The following is a 19,627-nucleotide window of genomic DNA, read 5'->3' on the forward strand; positions in this document are numbered from 1 at the left end:
AAAAACTAGTAATAGAACAACTCAACAACACACATACATACATACCATTCATACAGAATCATATTCATACAGGTGGTCAAGCTAGTTGTTGATATAGCCAGGTCTTCGTGGCGTTATGAAAAGCCAGCAGGGTGGGAGCAGTTTGGACATTGGGGGGGGGGGGGGGGGGATTGGTTCCATAGAGCCGGGGCAGCAACAGAGAAGGCTCTCCCCTGAGGTCCCTCCCAATCTACATTTCTGGAGGAGGCCAACTCTGTGTGCTCTAATTGGTCTCTGGGAGGTATGTGGCAAGAGATGGTCCCGTAGATAATCTGGCCTTAAGCCATATAGGGCTTTATAGATATAGTTCAAAAGCATGCAAATGAAAGTAGATTAATAGGTGGGAAGATAACATCAGTCCATGTGCCTTTGGTATCTAGCCATGCTGGCTACATGACCATGGAAATTGTCTTTGGACAACGCTGGCTCCCATCACCAAGAAACAGAGATGAGTACTGTGCCCTAAAGTTTGGACAAGACTGAGAAACCTTTACTTTTTAGAATGAAATAAGTAAACAGTGGTTGTGTGGGTATAGTATACCCTTGAAAATGTCCAAAGATACTTCACCAGAAGAGCCTTTCATTCCTTCACTCGAAACAGAATATTCTACGAGACTAGACTTTCAATCCTGGGCCTAGAAAGCCTAGAACTAAGACGCCTTAAACAAGATCTAAGTATTGCCCACAAGAGCATATCCTGCCTGTCGACGACTACTTCAGCTTCAGCCACAACAACACAAGAGCACACAACAGATTTAAACTTAATATTAACCGCTCAAAACTTGACTGTAAAAAATATGACTTCAGTAACCGAGTTGTCGAAGCATGGAACTCATTACCGGACTCCATAGTGTCATCCCCAAACCCCCAACACTTTACCCTTAGATTATCTATGGTTGACCTATCCAGATTCCTAAGAGGTCAGTAAGGGGCGAGTACAAGTGCACTAGAGTGCCTTCTGTCCCCTGTCCTATTGCTCTCCTATATCTCCTATACCTTTCTTCTATTCCTATATCTCTTCTTCTATTCTTTCATTGATATGTTCTATTACTATATCTTCTTTTCTATTCTTTCATAGATATATTTTACTATGAGTATCTCCTCTATAACCTTCATCATGTATTTTGCTGTGTGTGTGTGTGTGTGTGTGTGTGTGTGTGTATCCCACTAAAACTCTCATTGTGTATTGGACTAAATAAACAAACAAACAAACAAACAAACAAACAGTAGAAATCCCATTATGGGCATTCTGGTTGCCACAATGGTAGTGATTGAATGCTTGCCCACTTGGAAAATGGCTGCCAAGGTGTACTTAGAATGGTAAAAATGTTGTGGGGCTTGGTGTTGCTGACACTGTTGCAAGTCCACCTTCCTCCATCAAAACTCATTGGTGACTTTGGGACAATTAGTCTCTTTGCTACCCCACCTCACAGGAATGTTGTTATAGGAAAATGGGAACAGCTCCTGGAAGAAAGACAGAGAATTAATTATCAATCAATCAAATTTGAAAAGCTTCAATAGTGATTATTAAAAGCATACCAGGTAAGAAAGTCATCACTCACTTGTTTTTCTGGGTTTTTGTGTGTGTGTTATGTTTTGCCATTATAGAAGATTGTGCCTATTCATAAAAAATAAGTAGCAGCAATCTCCAATACATTGTCCTTGCTTTCAGTAGAAATGTACCTGAAGTTCCTATTCCTGTTTCCGGTGCTGTGGCCATTGATACTTAACTCCAGCAGGATTCAAGGCCAGAACAACGAAGACAGCAACGAGTTCCCAGAACATTCCCCTGAGCTACTCAATTATCAAGATACTTCCTTGGTTCCAGATTGTCCGAAAAAATGCTCCTGCACCTCAGAAGGAATTGTGGATTGCGGTGGATTTTCACTGAAAGAATTCCCCATGGGTGTCCCAGAAATGACAAGCCACCTTTCCTTACAGGTATAGGAAGACTAAACAAGGATTGATAACTTTTTGGTGAGGCAAGCCCCCTAGTCATCATATAATATTTTTTCACTGCAAAGCTTGCAACTGAATTTTTAAAACTGATTAGTGGGAAAGAGGTAGATATAATCCTTGTTTAGTGACCACAGTTGGAACCAGCAATTCAGTTGCTAACAGAAATCAGGATTATGCTTACGATCTTACTTCAGCTTTTATTTGCTTTATCTTCTGAAGTTTGTAAATGCAAGGACTGATCACAAAGTGACTTTTCCATCAGTGTCATAACTTGGATTGGTCATGTTGTGTCCATTTCACTTGCATGTTATCGTTACTGCACTTGGCTTTACGGTGTCTTTATTGGCAGACATTACAGGTCACTTTAATTAGGCAGTGGCTAAAGAGGAGTAGCTGAAATTAGTGTAATTCTAAACAAACTTACAGCAGTTTGTTTAGTTTGGTTACCGTTCTCAATTACAATAGCACTGAAAAAAGCGACTCATGACTAGTTTTCTTACTTACAACCTTTGTAGCATGTTCATGGTCATGTGATTAAAATTCATATGCTTAGCAATTGACTCATATTTATGACCATTGCAGTGTCCCGGGGTCATGGGATTCCCTTTTGCGACCTTTTGACAAGCAAAGTCAATGAGGAAGCCAGATTCACTTAACAACGATTTGACTAATTTAGCAACTATGGTGATTCACTTAACAACTGTGGGAAGAAAAGTTGTACAATGTTAAGCAAACTCACTTAACAAATGTTTGTCTTAGCAACATAAATCTTGGGCTCTATTGCGATTGTAAGTTGATCAAAAATCTACCGAGTCTTCGGAGAGGGGCGGCATGTAAATCTAATAAATTATTATTATTATTATTATTATTATTATTATTATTATTATTATTTACCTGGCAAAGTGCACTTTGATCTAAGATACTTGTTGTTTTTGTATCATTTACACAAAAAGTTGGGGTGAAAGAACACTTGCCCAATCCTGGGGAAAAATTCAGAGTTAAGGAACTGCAAATTGGTGTTGTATTTTACCCCCACATACTCCAAAGCATTTTAAAACTTTCCTATCCAACGTGCTGCAAATCACTAGGAATAACAACAATAGCAATATAATTAATAGTTATGCCTAAGCTTTTGAATGGATTTAGAGTAATTCTTTCAGTCCTGGCCCTGTTTTAATAGGCCTACTATAGACACAGCCAAAATTGAACATACTTATTTATTTATTGGATTTATATGTCGCCCCTCTATGAGGAATTCGACTTACCACCACAATGAACTAGAAATTTTCAATAAGCAAAGCAGTTGTTAAGTGAGTTTTGCCCCACTTTATGACCCTTTCTGCCACATTTGTTAAGCTAATCACTGCAATTGTTAGTGAATTGTGGTTATTAAGTGAATCTGGCTTCTTCCACTTATTGACATTGCTTGTCGGAAGTTGGCTGGGAAGGTTACAAATGGTGATCACAGACCCCAAGACAGTGCAACTATCATAAATACACCCCAATTGCCAAGCAGCCAAATTTTTTATTATTAGGTAGATGATTATGAAGATGCTGCAATGGTTGTAAATGTGAAAACCAGTGGTAAGCAGGAGTAGGCTTCAAAAATTTCAGGAATGGGTTCTCTGCCCGGTTGCTGGGTAGGTTTGGCCATGGTGAACATGGCCTAGTCAGCCTCATGAACTATGGTGTGAGGTGTGTGTGTTTTCGCCTTCTTCAGGCTCTAGAGACTTTCCTTGAGCCTCTGCGAGGGTGAAAATGGCCTCCCTTGGGAGGCGCTCCGAAGGTGGGAAATAGGCCCATTTCCAGCTTTCTAGAACTTCTTGGTGGCCCATTTTTTCCTCTCCTTGACCCTCCGCGCAGGCCCTGCACTTATCTTGCATCCAAAACAGACTGTGTGGGGACTCCTGGGAGGGGCAGGGCAAGGTGGGAGGGATGGGGTGGGCGGGGCAAGACAGAGATAGGATTTTGTGGCTCTACAAACTGACCATAACATTAGCTTCTCCTGAACCCAGGTAAACCTGTATCAGCCCATCCCTGGTCATCACTTTTTTTCAGTGCCATTGTAACTTTGAACAGTCCCTAAAAAAATTGTAAGTTGAAAACTACTTGCATTATTGCAATAAGCACATTCAAGAGCAGTCTCTTTGCCAGTCAGGTGATCCTGTTATTTCAAAAGGTGGCGCAGCAGGTAGAGTGCAGTACTGCAGGCCACTAAAGCTGACTGCTAGATCTGCAGGTCAGCGGTTCAAATCTCATCACCGGCTCAAGGTTGACTCAGCCTTCCATCCTTCGGATTGTGTGGGCAATATACTGGCTCTGTTAGAAAGTGCTATTGCTAACATGTTGTAAGCCGCCCTGAGTCTAAGGAGAAGGGGGGCATAAAAATTGAATAAAATAAATAAATAAATAAACTTGTGCAATTAAAGAATCAAATGCTTTCGGCTAATATATTTTATTTTTAATGTATCTTTTCTTTTAGAACAATCAGATAGAAACAATCATTCCAGAACAGCTTGCACGTCTTCCCTGGCTAGAAACATTAAATTTACAAAACAACAGACTCACATCCAAAGGTAAGCTGAAAAATCCAAAATAGTAAATATAATAGCCAGAAAAGACAATATTAAAGGGGGGAAAAGGCCATATTTCATATCCTGGCCCTATTTCCCCCCCCCCTGGCAATTGATGATGTTCCCGAGGAGCTTACAGTAGTCTGAACTATCAGTTTGATGGATGCATTTTAAGGGATTAAAAGAGGGGAAAAAACCCATCACTCTTGGCACAGAATTAGCAAAAGAATCATTTCTGTAGAGATGAAAAATTGGAAGAAAATTTTGTGGTTTAAATAAAAAAACATCTCATAAGCATTGGGAAGACAGTATCTGTTTAAGATTCTCAGCCTGCTTTTATCTTTAATCTAGATTGCCTTTAAAAGGATAATAATCCTCTGTTCTTAATCTGTAACAAACTCTACTATTTGAACCATTTGGATGTACATGTGGTCTTCACTTACTAACCACAATAGGGACCAGGAACACTGTTGCTAAGCAGTATGGTTGCTAAGTGTGATGTCATGTGACTGTGCCAGCTTGATTTGCCAGTTCTGGCTGCAGTGGTTAAGCAAATCACTGCAGGTCATCAAATGTAATGTCACATGACCACGACTTGTGATTTCCTTCTGGCTTCTCCATTGAATTTGCTTGCTTGTTATGAATATTGCAAATGTCAATACTGTGTCCATATGATGCTGCAACTATCATAATGGCACATCAGCTGCCAAGCACTCATTGCAATCATATAACCATGGGGATGCTGCATGGATATTAGTCTATAGCAGCGTTTCCTAACCATGACAACTTGAAGATATCTGGATTTCAACTCCCAGAATCCCCCAGCCAGCGAATGCTGGCTGGGGGATTCTGGGAGTTGAAGTCCAGATATCTTCAAGTTGCCAAGGTTGGGAAACACTGGTCTATAGGATATTAGTTTATGGGAGTGATGGCGAACCTTTTTCTTCTTGTGTGCCATAAATAGCACACACATGCATGTGCCAGCACACAACAACCCCCCCACACACACTCCACACTACACATATGCCCGTCCCCACGCATGCACCTGATCTCCTTGGGCTATTTTTCACCTTCAGGCTTCCTTGAAGACTCCAAAGTGCAAAAAATGGCCCAATGGGCAAACCGGAAACTTGGAAAAACAAACTTCTGTTTTCCCCTTTGGACAATTTTTTGTACTCCGGAGGCTTCAGGGAAGCTTCCTAAAGCCTGGGGAAGGTGAAAACGGCTTTCCCCAAGGCCGAAAATCAGCTGGCCAGCACACAAATGCGCACTGGAGCTGACATATGGCAATGTCTCACATGGCCTCAGATATGTCTTTGCGTGCCACCTGTGCCATTACAGGTCTATAGTTCTACACAACTCACCAATATTTATTGAAGCAGGAATTTGATGTTCAAAATAGTCAATGTGCCAGGAGTATCTGCTTGGATGATCTCAAAGTATATAAACCGGTAATTAAAATCACCTTTTAAAAAATGTGAATCTGTATTTTGGGAAGTTTTCAAATAGCACCAGCAGCAACCAATATTAGAACACGCATAAAATATTTTATGAGTTAAACATTGCAGTGGTTACAATAGTGGTTTACTAATTGTCAAAATACTGTATCCATATTCTTTTAAGGGCTTCCAGAGAATACATTTGACCAGCTGGAGAATTTGAATTACCTGTACCTTGCAAATAACCAGGTTAGCAAATGTTTCAAGAGTTGCTATTTCTCTCAACTTGGTGTCCTCCAACATATAGCCCTGTGACTCCTATATTCCCCAGCTAGAATAAAAGAAAGTAAACTGGGATATAATACATTGGGAGGTAAAACTTTGTGGGTTTGAAGTTTGACAAATTAAGGGAAACTACAGCAGTAGTTAGATGAAAGCTAGGCAACAATGGCAACATAACAATGCTATGAAAATTATAATATGCAGAGATTTAAGGGTTATATGATACACATTTGCATAATGAAACATAAACACAGCCACTTTTTTATATATTATCAGTAAAAATGTATGCACTTTCCCCTATAGGAACCATATCAGTTGCAGATTTTTCTTCTAATAGACTAAACTCATGAGGATATGATAAAAGGCAAATATTTTATTTCTATTAAAACCTTCACTTTTCTTTAAATGGACTCTATGTGACATTGAGATGGAATTTATATTACCTTTCAAAGGAAAGGTCATTGTATTTAATATTGTTCTTCCTGTATTTGAGGATATTCATGAATTTATTATATACAGTATATAAATGAATTAGAAGATAATTAAAGAATGGGTTAGATCAAATTAGATCAAATATTGAAATGTTAGGTATTTAAATTGCGAATTCAAATCAGTAGTGGGATTAATTTTTTTTAAACTATCGGTTCTGTGGGTGCGGTATGTCTTGGTGGGTGTGGCTTGGTAGGGGTGGTAGGGGGAAGATACTGTAAAATTCCATTCTCTCCCCACTGCAGGCGAAGGTTACTGCAAAATTCCCATTTCCTCCTGATCACCTGGGACTCGGGAAACAGAAAATAGATGGGGGTGGGGCCAGAAGTGGGTTCCTCCCAGTTCGGACCGGTTCCCTTGAACCAGTAGCAACCCACTGGTGATGTCACGATGACATCATAGAGCCAGTTCAGTCGGAGATGGTCCGTGGATGCTGCCATCTTTTTTTGGAATTTTTTTAAAAAAGTTTTTTGTTGTTTTGGGATTTTTTTTCCTGGTTTTTTTCTTCTTCTGAGCATGCACAGAAACTGTAATTTATGTGTTGCCATCTTGGTTTCGCCTTTGGGGGGAATTTTTAATTTTTTTTGGCACTGCACACGTGTGTGAACGTGAAGCATGTGCGCCCATGAGGCGCAGCCATGCGGCATGGGAGGAAGTGAGGTAAGTTAGAACACACCTTTGGGCGGGGCCAGTCAGAGGTGGTATTTACCAATTCTCCAAACTACTCAAAATTTCCACTACCAATTCTCAAGAACTGGTCAACTGCTGAATCCCTCCTCTGATTCAAATATAATCATCAAACAATTGTTGCACTTTTGGAATATAATTTGTGTTGCTGAGTTCCTTGACAACAAAATATTCCTTCAATTTTATAGCATCATAGAAATAATCCCCAGGCCCATTTGGACATTTAAATCCAACCCCTTCTGGACTGCAAGAATGGGTGAGCAGTGTGGTCGGGCAGTAGGGAAAGCAAGTAGGATGCTTGGCTGCATAGCTAGAGGTATAACAAGCAGGAAGAGGGAAATTGTGATCCCCTTATATAGAGCGCTGGTGAGACCACATTTGGAATACTGTGTTCAGTTCTGGAGACCTCACCTACAAAAAGATATTGACAAAATTGAACGGGTCCAAAGATGGGCTACAAGAATGGTGAAGGTCTTAAGCATAAAATGTATCAGGAAAGACTTAATGAACTCAATCTGTATAGTCTGAAGGACAGAAGGAAAAGGGGGGACATGATCGAAACATTTAAATATGTTAAAGGGTTAAATAAGGTTCAGGAGGGAAGTGTTTTTAATAGGAAAGTGAACACAATAACAAGGGGACACAATCTGAAGTTAGTTGGGGGAATGATCAAAGGCAACATGAGAAAATATTATTTCACTGAAAGAGTAGTAGATCCTTGGAACAAACTTCCAGCAGACGTGGTTGGTAAATCCACAGTAACTGAATTTAAACATGCCTGGGATAAACATATATCCATTGTAAGATAAAATACAGGAAATAGTATAAGGGCAGACTAGATGGACCATGAGGTCTTTTTCTGCTGTCAGTCTTCAATCTGATTAAAAGCATTTCCAGCAGATGGCTATTTAGCCTCTGCTCAAAGCATCCAGTGAAAAGGAGCCAGAAGACTCTCTGGGGAATTTCAAGAGATAAAACTATTGCCTTTCTTTTTGTAGCAAAGAATTTTTTTATTTTTCTCTCCAATCACAATACAGTAAAAAACATACCAACATCAACAAGTTGCTTACAATAGGTCAATTTCAAAAAGTTACAGTCTACAAGTCCAATACTGCCTCCTTTACTTTTGACATCTGGATAACAATAGCTTCTCAATTTTCACAAGTTATACAAATAAGCAAAAAAGCTAATACCCCTTTTAAGCTATTTTTCAGTACCTCATGAAAATTAGGCTGAAATATTTTTTAAAAATTTCCACATCTTTTCCATGTCAATTTTCACATATAATCAATAACCTTTTAAAATAATTAGTGCCTATTAATAAAAAATCCCTTAAAAAACAACATGAAAAGAAACCTTCTAGTGACTTATTCAAGGGGGAAAGAATAAACCAAATAATATTACCAAATATTGCCAAATTAGTCAAATTACAAACCTAATTAAAGAAAACTCCTTTATATAAACATTAAAAACAAATAAAAATAGCAATTGTAAAGTATTGCCTTTTTTTAAATGTCTGGGAAATGAAGTTATATACAAACAGTGATATTTGAATCATATAATTTGATCTTAGATCAGCATATGGCTAGGGCAGCGTTTCCCAACCGGTGTGCCGCGGCACAGTAGTGTGCCGCGAGACATGGCCAGGTGTGCCGCGAGAAGCTCAAGCTGGGCGGGGCGCTGCCGGCGCCCCTGCCGGCGCCCCTGCCTGAGTGTCGTCCTGTGGATGGTCTTGGGCTTCACAGTCGCTTCCTGGTTCCCTCTCCTCCCACCGCCTGTGTCTCCCGCCGTCGCCTCCCACCAAGCCGTCGCCCGTTGCCGTGAGTTCCTCGAGTGGGAGCTGCCGCTTCCCTCCGTCCAGCTCAGCCACGCTGCCGTAGAAAGCACAGAGGTTATTGCCACCGCTTCTGCCTCCACTCAGGGAGCCACCGTGGTCACCGCGCCTTTTCCTCTCCCTCAGCTCAACCACGGTGGCTCCCTGAGTGGAGGCAGAGGTGGCGGCAATAACCTCTGCACTTTCTACGGCAGCGTGGCTGGGCTGCCTGGAAGGAAGCGGCAGCTCCGAGGAATGAGGCGCTGGCGGTAGACACAGGCGGAGGGAGGAGAGGGAACCAGGAAGCCACCGTAAAGCCCAAGACCAGCCACAGGACGACCTTCAGCCAGGGGCACCGGAACCGCGCGCAGCCATGGTGGGAGCAGCATGAGGTAGCAACGAGGCGCGAGGACAAGCAGGCAGCTTGGCGGAGGGGAAGCGCTGAGGGGCTCTCCTCCTTCCCCACCCCCGCGCTTCTCTCCCGCCCTGGCTTTCGCTTCGCCCCATGATTTCCCCGCAATTTCATCCAGGCCACCTCTTGCCTCCTTTTGAACTGCGGGGAAATCTGTGGGCAAAGCAAAAGCCAAGGCGGGAGAGAAGCGCAGGGGTGGGGAAGGAGGAGAGCCCCTCAGCGCTTCCCCTCCGCCAAGCTGCCTGCTTGTCCTCGCGCCTTGTTGCTACCTCCTGCATTTTTCCAGGGGCCTTTGGAAGGCACCCAGGGAAGGGGGGGGGATTGGGGGTGGCTGCAGCGGCTTCTCGTCCTCCTCATCCGGCTGCTAATGCCCGCCCGGCCCCTCTTGCAGTCCCTTCACGGAGCGCTTTTGTCCCAGGCTGTCAGCGAAAGGGCTGCAGGACAGGCGGGGCAGGCGTTCTTCTCACAGCTGAGGCAGAATTTGGAATGTCGGGGGTGTGTGCGTGCGGGCTCCGCATCCCCCTGCCACCCGGAACATTTAAAATAAGAAAAACCTTCGCTGGCCTCCGCAGAGAAGAAAGGAAGAGAGAGAAAGAGAGACAGAGCAAGAGAGACAAAGCAAGAGAGGCAGAGAGAGAGAGAGAGCAAGAGAGACATAGCAAGAGAGGCAGAGAGAGAGAGACAGAGAAAGAGAAAGAGAGAGAAAGAGAGCTAGCAAGAGAGAGAGAAAGAGAGACAGAGAAAGAGAGACAGAGAGAGAGAGAAAGAGAGAAAGAAAGAAAGAAAGAAAGAGAGAGAGAGAGAGAGAGAATGAAAGAGAGACAGCAAGAGAGGCAGAGAGAGCAAGGGAGAGAGAAAGACATATAGGGAGGGAAGGAGGGAGAGAGAAAGAGAGCAAAAAAGAGAGGAAGAAAGAAAGAGGGATGGAGAGAGAGAAAGAAGGGAAGGAAGGAAGAGAGAGAGAGAAAGAGTGAGGGAGAAATAGAGCGAAATGGAGGAAGATTTTTTTTTGTCAAAACTTTTCTTTAGCCACCCCCCACCCCCCCGTTCAGTGTTCCCCAGGATTTTGAAAATATGAATAATGTGCCGCGGCTCAAAAAAGGTTGGGAAACACTGGGCTAGGGTATCTCCATCAAAGTCGTTCTATGAAGAGACAATATTTAATTACAATAATGCGGAAAAAACGAGCATCACATTGAAAACCCAGGACCTAAAATCTGGTTATTCTGTTTCTAATGTTCTTTAATTTTCTATCATTATCGCTAAGTTCTTGTGTCATCACTTGCTTAATGAATATATACAGTAAATATTTTTTTTCCTTCTGCACTAGCTAATTTCCTGCCAGCCTCCATTAGAGCTCTGCATTGGCCAAAGCTCCTTATTCTAGCCCAAGGGTTTTGTTTTATTTATTAATATCATTTAATTTGTTTATGTACTGGCCTGGTCAGTAAACAACTCAGTGATAAGTGAAGGGGACATTCTTAATTTTGGAGTTCAGTTACGAAAGTTTCCACAACTCTTTCGAAACCCCGCTGCTCCATAGTATTTGCTGGTAGCTGAGAATTAAGGATTTGGATAGCCGTCCTCATATAAAGAGAAAGTTCAGCAATTTAATTTTTTCAGACAATGTGCACTGTTATTGTTGAGTTGCTGTACCAAACTGCTTATCCAGTAACATCGTGTCCTTTCCTTCATTTACAACGATTTTCCATGTAACACTTTTGGCAGTGAAGAGAGCTTCATAAAAACTAAATCCAAGCCAGGCTATGACTAATATTCCAGAACTTTTGTGTCCAATTTGTTTTTTTCCTATGAGATAGAATAGCTATCATTGGTCTTTCCTGGTGCCGCTGGTGCTGCAAAAAATAACCTGTGTCCAAATAATAAAAGCAAACCTATTCAAAAGAGAATTTGATGAAATGTCAGAGACACACAAAAACATGGCGTTACCTACTCAGAACTAAAAGACTGAAATATATTTTAAGGCTTTTGCTGAAATTCATCTCCAACAAAACAGCAGGGAAAAGTTGGAGTTATTGCCATCCCCAGTGAATCATTATATCTCTAGCCTTGGTTATAAAACCACAAATAAAGCTTTTTAAGAATGTGCATTTAAGTGTCACAGTAAAATAAAAACATTTAGATTAAATTTAAAAAGATACATCAGGAACTTTAGACGTGTCAAAGAAAATGTAGCAGTAGGAAATAAGGATATTTATAAGTAGTGCTTTTCAACTTTTTCATGAATAACTTGGATGATAATGTGGAAAGAACCTCTTAGTCCACATGACTCGATTGTAGTGGGCCCCCCCCATGCCTTTTCTTGCATCTCTTACAGTTTGTATATTTTTCTTAATTTTTATTCAAATACAAAGTCTGAAGCAAGAAAAATAGAGAGAGGAAATATAAAAACAAAGCAAAATGAAACTACCCAAGACTGTTGGAGTAGCGTTTTGCAGAAGCTAGCCCACCCAGATAGCCAAAGCAGCTAGCCAGTCAGACTCAGACCAAGATATCAGGAACCGTAGTCTTGAAGATAATTGAAGACAAGTACTGCAGAGTTTCTTAAGAAAATACTTACTTCTTTCATAGCAAAACTACACTAACTATTTACATTTTAGTTATCTCTCTAGTAATACTATACACAGTGATGGGCTACCAAAATTTTTACTACCTGGAGGCAAGAAGGACGTCTTTGTGACGTCAAAGCTCCGCCCATGGAATTCCCTATTGGGATTCCCCACCTCCTTTCCAGCCTCCAGATTGGCTGAAAACACCACCGTCAATTGCAAAAACGGCGCTCCGGGTTCGGCATTCAGGAGAACGCCGAGAAGCCCCCCGGCTGTTTTAAAAGATGACAGCTGGGCGGCGCCGGCCAGCAGAGCGCCATTTTGCGATTTTTTTCCCCTTTGCACGCATTAATCGCTTTTACATTGTTTCCTATGGGAAACAATGTTTCATCTTACGAACTTTTTGCCTTACTAACCTACTTCCACAACCAATTAAGTACGTAAGACGAGGTATTACTGTACATTACAATCCGTAGAATCACCATGACTAAGCAGATTTATATTGTTAAAGTCATTACATTGATTACAATTCTGCTCTCCACAATTTAGAATATTATGTCATGTAGGGCCCTGATCATGACAAAGACTACACAAAGAAAAAATATGCATAAAAATAAAACAAACATGATAAAAATATTTCAAAAATAATCTTTCTTCCATTTTACGAAGCAAACACGCAATTCATAAATTTCTAGAACACTGATTATCAAGCCATTGATCTACTACATAGGGAAAAAAACTATTAATAAGTAAAACCAATTAATTTGGATTCCAAAATTGAGTTTTGAACTTAATGACCTAAATGGCCAGGAATTGGACCCTGTTCTTTTATCATTTTTGTCCCCCCCATCCAACGTTCAGTGCACAACTGGCCCAAAATAAATGTTAAATAGTCATCATAGTTTCCCCATTACATCTTCACAGGGTTACAACAGAGTCAGAAGCATCTCTGTGGTTCTCAAAGGTAAATAGAAAAACAGTATTTTGCAAAAAAAAAAAAATTGGCTTATTTATATTACATTCTGCTGGGAATTGTGGAATTAATGTTTAGGAGGATTTGTTCCCGAGCTCTTGGTTTTGTTGAGACTTGCCCAAGAAAGAAGATTGAACTATTTCTGGAACGACACACAAACTGTGCAAAATATATTTGTTCCCTCAATCTGTACGTCTTTTATATATGTTGTTGAATCCAATAAACATGGCTTTCCAAGTGAAAACTTAAATGCATTCATTCCACACTGGTATTTATTATTATTAGAGAGGAAGGTAGAAGTCCTTGATCCTGAGAAATCTGAATCAACTTTATGGTATCTGTCATAATACCTTTCCTCACTGGAACAAATAGCCATTTAATGTTCTGAGGAAAACTCAAGGATGAGTGTGCTTGTAGCCTTTATATCTCTGACAATTACTTCCTTCTCTGGCCTTGTCTTTCCTTTTCCAGCTCACAATGGCTCCAAAGTTCCTTCCACAGACTTTGATCAGTGTGGATTTTGCTGCCAATAATCTCACCAAAATTTATGATCTCACTTTTGGACAAAAACCAAACCTGAGGTAAAAAAAGAGGAGGTGGGTGGGTTGGGGAAGAAGGAGATGCAAAAAACTGCACAGATGCAAAAAAATGAGCTGAAATATCGGTGCACCTGTGTCTCTGCACCCAATTCTGCTACTTGTACAGCTCAGTAGCAGAATTGTGCTGGACTCCGCTAGCACTCAGAGCCACGGGGGGCGAGTCACCGTCCCACCTTAGCAGCCCCACCTCTGGATATAAGAGAGTCCTCATTTTCAGAAAACTTTGTGAGATAGCAATCAAGTAGTAAAGGCTTGATTCCTAACCTTGTCTCCCTCTGCCTCCTCTTCCGCAATGACCCATCTTTTGTCTTCTTTTAGGTCAGTCTACCTTCACAACAATAAGCTTGATGATGCCGGACTACCAGAAAACATGTTCAACGGTTCTGACAATGTGGAAATTTTGATCATGTCCAGCAACTTCTTAAAATACGTTCCGAAGAATCTACCACGAGCATTGTACAAGCTACACCTTAAGGTAAAATATCAGTTCCATTGCATGTCAGAACCTCAGTCTTTATAAAGCTTATTCTTTTGAATTATTCAATACAGTGGTACCTCTACTTAAGAACGCCTCTACTAAAGAACTTTTCTAGATAAGAACCAGGTGTTCAAGGGTATTTTTGCCTCTTCTTAAGAACCATTTTCTATTTAAGAACCTGAAACTGGAAAAATTTCCCAGGAAATTTGAGAGCAGCATGAAGGCCATCTTGGGCTTTTCTGGGCTGCCAGAGGAGCATTTTGGTGGCGCTTAAGAAGGCTTTGGCAGTCCAGAGCCAACGAAGCATTTTTCTTTCTCTGGGCGCTTGGAGAGGGAATAAACCTCTGCCAGCACCTAGAAAAAAGAATCACTCCCTTCACTCTAGGCTGCCCAGCATTTTCCTTTCTCTGAGTGCTTGGAGAGGGAATAAACCACTTCGCTGTGGTGACTCCCTCGCGCTACCTCCCATATACCTGGTGCAAGGTTGCCTCCTGGAGCATCTGGACATGGAAAGGCAAAATGGGGCACTTCACCATGGCTTGGCTTCAGCCAAACTGATGAGTCACCACAGTGAAGGAAAGGCACCGGCTACAAAGTGAGTGAGTGAGAGAAGAGGAGAGCCCTTCAGCATGGGAAGGAAGAGGAAGCAGGTAGCAGCAGCAGCAGCCACCTTTTGGTCAAAGGAGCGGGACTTTCCCCCCTCTCGCCCGCCTGGGTTTCTCTCTCTGGCGCAGTGTTTGGGAGGCAGCCTCACACTGAGTTTATGGAAGGCGTGTGCTCCTCCTTGCCACCTTAGAGTCCCTCTTTTTTTTTAAGCCTTAAAGTTTTGTATTTTTTTTATTTCTCTCATCTCACCTTCTTCCTCCAGAAGTAACTATCCTTCTCCTCTTCTTCCTCTTCCTCCTCCCACCCAAATTCCAAGTTTTTATTTCTTTCCTAATGGGTTTGCACACATTATTTGCTTTTACATCAATTCCTATGAGAAAAATAGTTTCTACTTACAAACTTTTCTACTTAAGTACCTGGTCACGGAATGAATTAAGTTCTTAAGTAGAGGTACCACTGTACATTGACTGCTTAGCTATTGCATTTATGCATCATATTGTCTGCCCAAGAACAATCTATAAAAAATTAAAAAAGAAAACCACCGGATAGAGTCTTTAAAAATTAGTGGTAACATCAAAGTTGCATTCTAGGCAGTAGCCAAACTATACCAGCACAATGCCAAACAAACCTCAGGAGATGAATCGGACTTAGAAATCTGGCAGGAATTTCTGTAGATTGTTTTTTTACATTTATTGAAGGTCACCCAAGTGGGGGACATTGCCTTAAGGCCTTGATGGCAAATCTATAGCACACGTGCCATAAGTGGCATGCAGAGTCATGTTGGTGGGCACATAAGCTCGGGTCCAGCGCACATGCACGCACCAGCCAGCTGATTTTTGGCTGGGCCCATTGGGAGTTGTGAAACAGCCTCTTTTCAACCTCCAGAAGAGGTGAGAAGACCCATTATTTTGCTTCCCTCCAAGTTCCAGAGCCTTTCTAAGAGCCTGGGGCGGCCAGAAACATTCCGTTTGGTGACTTCCAACTGAACTGAAAGTTCCAGTTTTTTGTTCTCACCAGGCTTCAGAGCCTTTCTAGGATAAAAATGCCCACCCACCCTGCCCAAGGCCCTCTGGAGGCCAGAAATTGTCTATTTCCCAAATAGGAGTTGGGAAGGCTGCTCAACTGGAAGTTGGCAAATCAGCCATTTTCTGCCTTTGAAGGACCTCCGGGGGGAGGCCGTTTTTGCCCTTCCAGGCTCCTATAAAAGTTCTGAAGCCTGGGAAGAGCGAAAAGCAGGAGGAGTGGGGACGGGGGTCATGCACACATGCATGGGGAGAATGCATGGAATTATGGATGTGAGCACACATGTGCACAATCCCCCATGCTCCCTCCCTTTTGGCACGCAAACCAAAAATGGTTCCCCATCAGTGCCTTAAGGCTTAAGGGTCACATTTGGCTTTTTCTGTGGCCTCTTCCTGTCACCACAACCACCTTTGAACATCTCCCTTGTACTCTAAGGACTGAAGTTTCAGTGAAGAGGCTCACACTTTGTTCCCTTTGTCTCTGGACAGAATAACAAATTGGAGAAGATTCCTGTAGGAGCTTTCAATGAGCTGTCAGATCTTCGAGAGTTATATTTGCAGAACAATAAATTAAACAATGATGGGATGGACAATGAAACCTTTTGGTGAGTTTGTTAGTTTTTAACAGATGCACATTTAGTGGATAATGGCAGTTTGACCACTTTGTGTGGTTCCAAACAAACATGGGACTTTTCTAAACATACTCAACTATTAAAGGGTTACAGATACATGTTTTATTATTTTATTTTATTTATTTTATTTATTTATTTATTTATTTTATTTTATTTTATTTTATTTTACTTTACTTTACTTTACTTTACTTTATTTTATTTTATTTTCATTTTATTATTTTTTATTGTCAAGCAGTACAAGGTAGCAAGTATGAACATAAACATGAACAAACGAAGCAAATACAGATAAATGGGGACAGTAAGATAGGGACGGTAGGCACGCTGGTACACTTATGCACACCCCCTTTGCGGGCCTCTTAAGAATGGGGTGAGGTCCACAGTAGATAGTTTAAGGTTGAAGCTGTGAGGTTTTGAGGATGTAACAACAGAGTCAGGTAAAGCATTCCAGGCGTTGACTGTTGCTGAAATCGTTTGGAGCAGTTTAGCTTGAGTTTGTATCCATTGTTTGCGCATGTATTATTGTGGTTGAAGCTGAAGAAGCTGTTGACAGGTAAGACGTTGTAGCAGACAATTTTGTGTACTATGCTTAGATCTTTTTTTTGCAACCAAATTTTATTTGATTCGAAGACATAATTGATTACTTTGATTTATTTTTTTGTCTCATCCTTTGATTAAGATACTAAACTGGAAACTGGAGTAGATTTAGTCTTTGACAAGCTTAGTTAAATGTTTGTCTTGTTCTTCAGAAGATTAAAACTGCAGTTTACAAGAGGAGGCTTCCTCAAGTGTCTACAAAGTGTGGTGAAAAAAATTCAAGCTGAAAGCAATTATGGTGTGACCCATACGTTTTGATCCCATTGTCATGGCTGCCAGGTCGACTTTTTTTTAACCACTCCCTGTTTGTGTGGCTTTAAAGGAGCAATCAATAGGTGTGGATTTTTGAACTGGCGTTTATTAAGCATAAAATGTTATAGGTAGCAACAGTTTTTATGTGCACATGGAAAAAAAAAGTCTGGCAGAGTTGCAGATATAGTTATCCCAATTGCCAAAGTGACGAGGAACAGAGGCAAAACCTATTCCTTTCCCCTCTACTAACACTCTGGCTGCTTAAACACTTAAAAGAAATTCTTTTTTCCACCCCCAGGAAACTCTCAAGCCTCGAGTACCTGGATTTGTCTAGCAATAATCTTTCCCAGATTCCACCAGGTTTGCCTCGAAACGTTGTCCTTCTGCACTTAGAGAAGAATGCAATAAAATCAATTGGAAATGATGTCTTGACCCAAATCAAGAACCTGGAGTATCTTCTGCTTCACAATAACAAACTCAAGGCCCGAGACATCGATCCAATGGCTTTTCATGGTCTGAAGAAATTGCACACTGTCCATTTATATAACAACCTCCTTGAAAAAATCCCCTCTGGGCTGCCCAGGCGAGTAAAAACTCTTATGATTCTCTACAATCAGATTTCAGAAATTGGCAGGGAGGATTTTGCTACCACTTATTTCATGGAGGAACTCAACCTGAGCTACAATAAGATCACCAGCACACAGATTCATCGGGAGTCTTTCCGTAAATTGAAACGACTGAAGTCCTTGGATCTTTCTGGCAATAAACTCCGCACCATGCCTTATGGCTTCCCCAAAAATTTGCAAAGCCTCAAGTTAAAAGTGAATTTGATCAGTTCCATTCCGAAAGGCACACTCTCTGGAATGTCAAACCTACAGGAGCTGTTTCTGAGCGCCAACAAATTGAAAAACAATTTAATTCACAGTGCATCATGGAGAGATCTCACCAGTCTTAAGGTACAAACAGACAGAGATCTAGACCTAGAAATGCATATAAATTTCATAGGGGCAGATCTATGGGAGAAAAATTAAGGTGCGTTTTCTGAGAAAACCACAAGTAGAATAGATATAAAATGAAAGAATGATGCAAACCACACAACATGAAAAAAAAAATTATGCTAGTTTATATAGAATCTGAAGCACTATAGGCAGTAGGGACAAGTAACAGGGGAACAAGGAATAAAAAATTAGTCGGTCTATTGAGATGGGTGGCATATTAAGGAATTGAAGACGTTCATTCATTTATTGTATTTATATGCTGCTCACTCCAAAACAGGCTCAGAGCGGCTAACAGCAATCATAAATGCAACAGCAGTAAAAAGCAATTAATAATAATAATAATAATAATAATAATAATAATGATGATGATGATGATGATGATGATGTTTGTATGTATGATTGGTTTTAAAATAAGGGTTTTTAGCTGTTTTAGCATTGGATTGGCGCATGTTGTTTTTACCACTATTGTTAGCCGCCCTGAGTCTAAGGAGAGGGGCGGCATACAAATCCAATAAACAAACAAATAAATAAATAAATAATTTATTAGATTTGTATGCCGCCCCTCTCCGAAGACTCGGGGCGGCTCACAACAATAGTGAACAATATAAACAAATCCAATACTTAAAAACACTACCTAAAAACTCTTATCATTAAAATAACCACACAACCCAATCATACCATACATAAATATTATTAGCAAGGGGATATAATAGAATAATAGAATCAACAATGCAATAAAAAACACTAATGTCATAAAAACCATACCTGCTACAGTCAATCCTAATTCTAGACCTGCCGGAAAAGCCAGGTCTTAATAGATTTCCAGAAGACCGGTAGGGTGGAGATAGTGCAGATCTTTGGGGACAGTTGATTCCATAGGGTCGGAACCACCACAGAGAATACTCTTCCCCGTGGTCCCACCAACCGACATTGTTTGGCGGCCTTGGACCTGGAGACGGCTGACTTTGTGGGCCCTTACTGGCTGCAACGAGGTATGAGGGAGGGGGCGGTTCTGTCTCTAACAATGGAATTAACATGCCCTGCTATGTATTTTTAAAGTCCTTATGATAGTGCCTTTGATTCACTACTGATTAGGAAAAAATGTTTTTAATTGCAATGCACCTGGGCGTCGTCACTTTCTGCAAAGTCAATGAAGAAGCTGGTTTCACTTAACAGCTATGTTATTAACTTAAGTACTGCAGTGATTCAC

The 19,627-nt window shown here is 41.1% G+C and overlaps 1 protein-coding gene across 1 annotated transcript in view; it reads left to right on the top strand.

Moving 5' to 3' along the window:
• The window catches only part of PODN (podocan), a 34,652-nt gene that overhangs the window by 3,122 nt on the left and 11,903 nt on the right, over positions 1-19,627 (top strand). The window contains exons 2-8 of the mRNA XM_070745879.1: positions 1,715-1,980; positions 4,481-4,574; positions 6,195-6,259; positions 13,708-13,817; positions 14,154-14,310; positions 16,431-16,546; positions 17,718-18,375. Of these exons, the coding sequence (XP_070601980.1) occupies positions 1,717-1,980; positions 4,481-4,574; positions 6,195-6,259; positions 13,708-13,817; positions 14,154-14,310; positions 16,431-16,546; positions 17,718-18,375 (1,464 nt within the window). The 5' untranslated portion in view covers positions 1,715-1,716. The remainder of the gene's footprint in view (positions 1-1,714; positions 1,981-4,480; positions 4,575-6,194; positions 6,260-13,707; positions 13,818-14,153; positions 14,311-16,430; positions 16,547-17,717; positions 18,376-19,627) is intronic.

This window comes from Erythrolamprus reginae, chromosome 3 (assembly GCF_031021105.1).
Source record: "Erythrolamprus reginae isolate rEryReg1 chromosome 3, rEryReg1.hap1, whole genome shotgun sequence".
Classification (NCBI taxonomy): domain Eukaryota; kingdom Metazoa; phylum Chordata; class Lepidosauria; order Squamata; family Dipsadidae; genus Erythrolamprus; species Erythrolamprus reginae.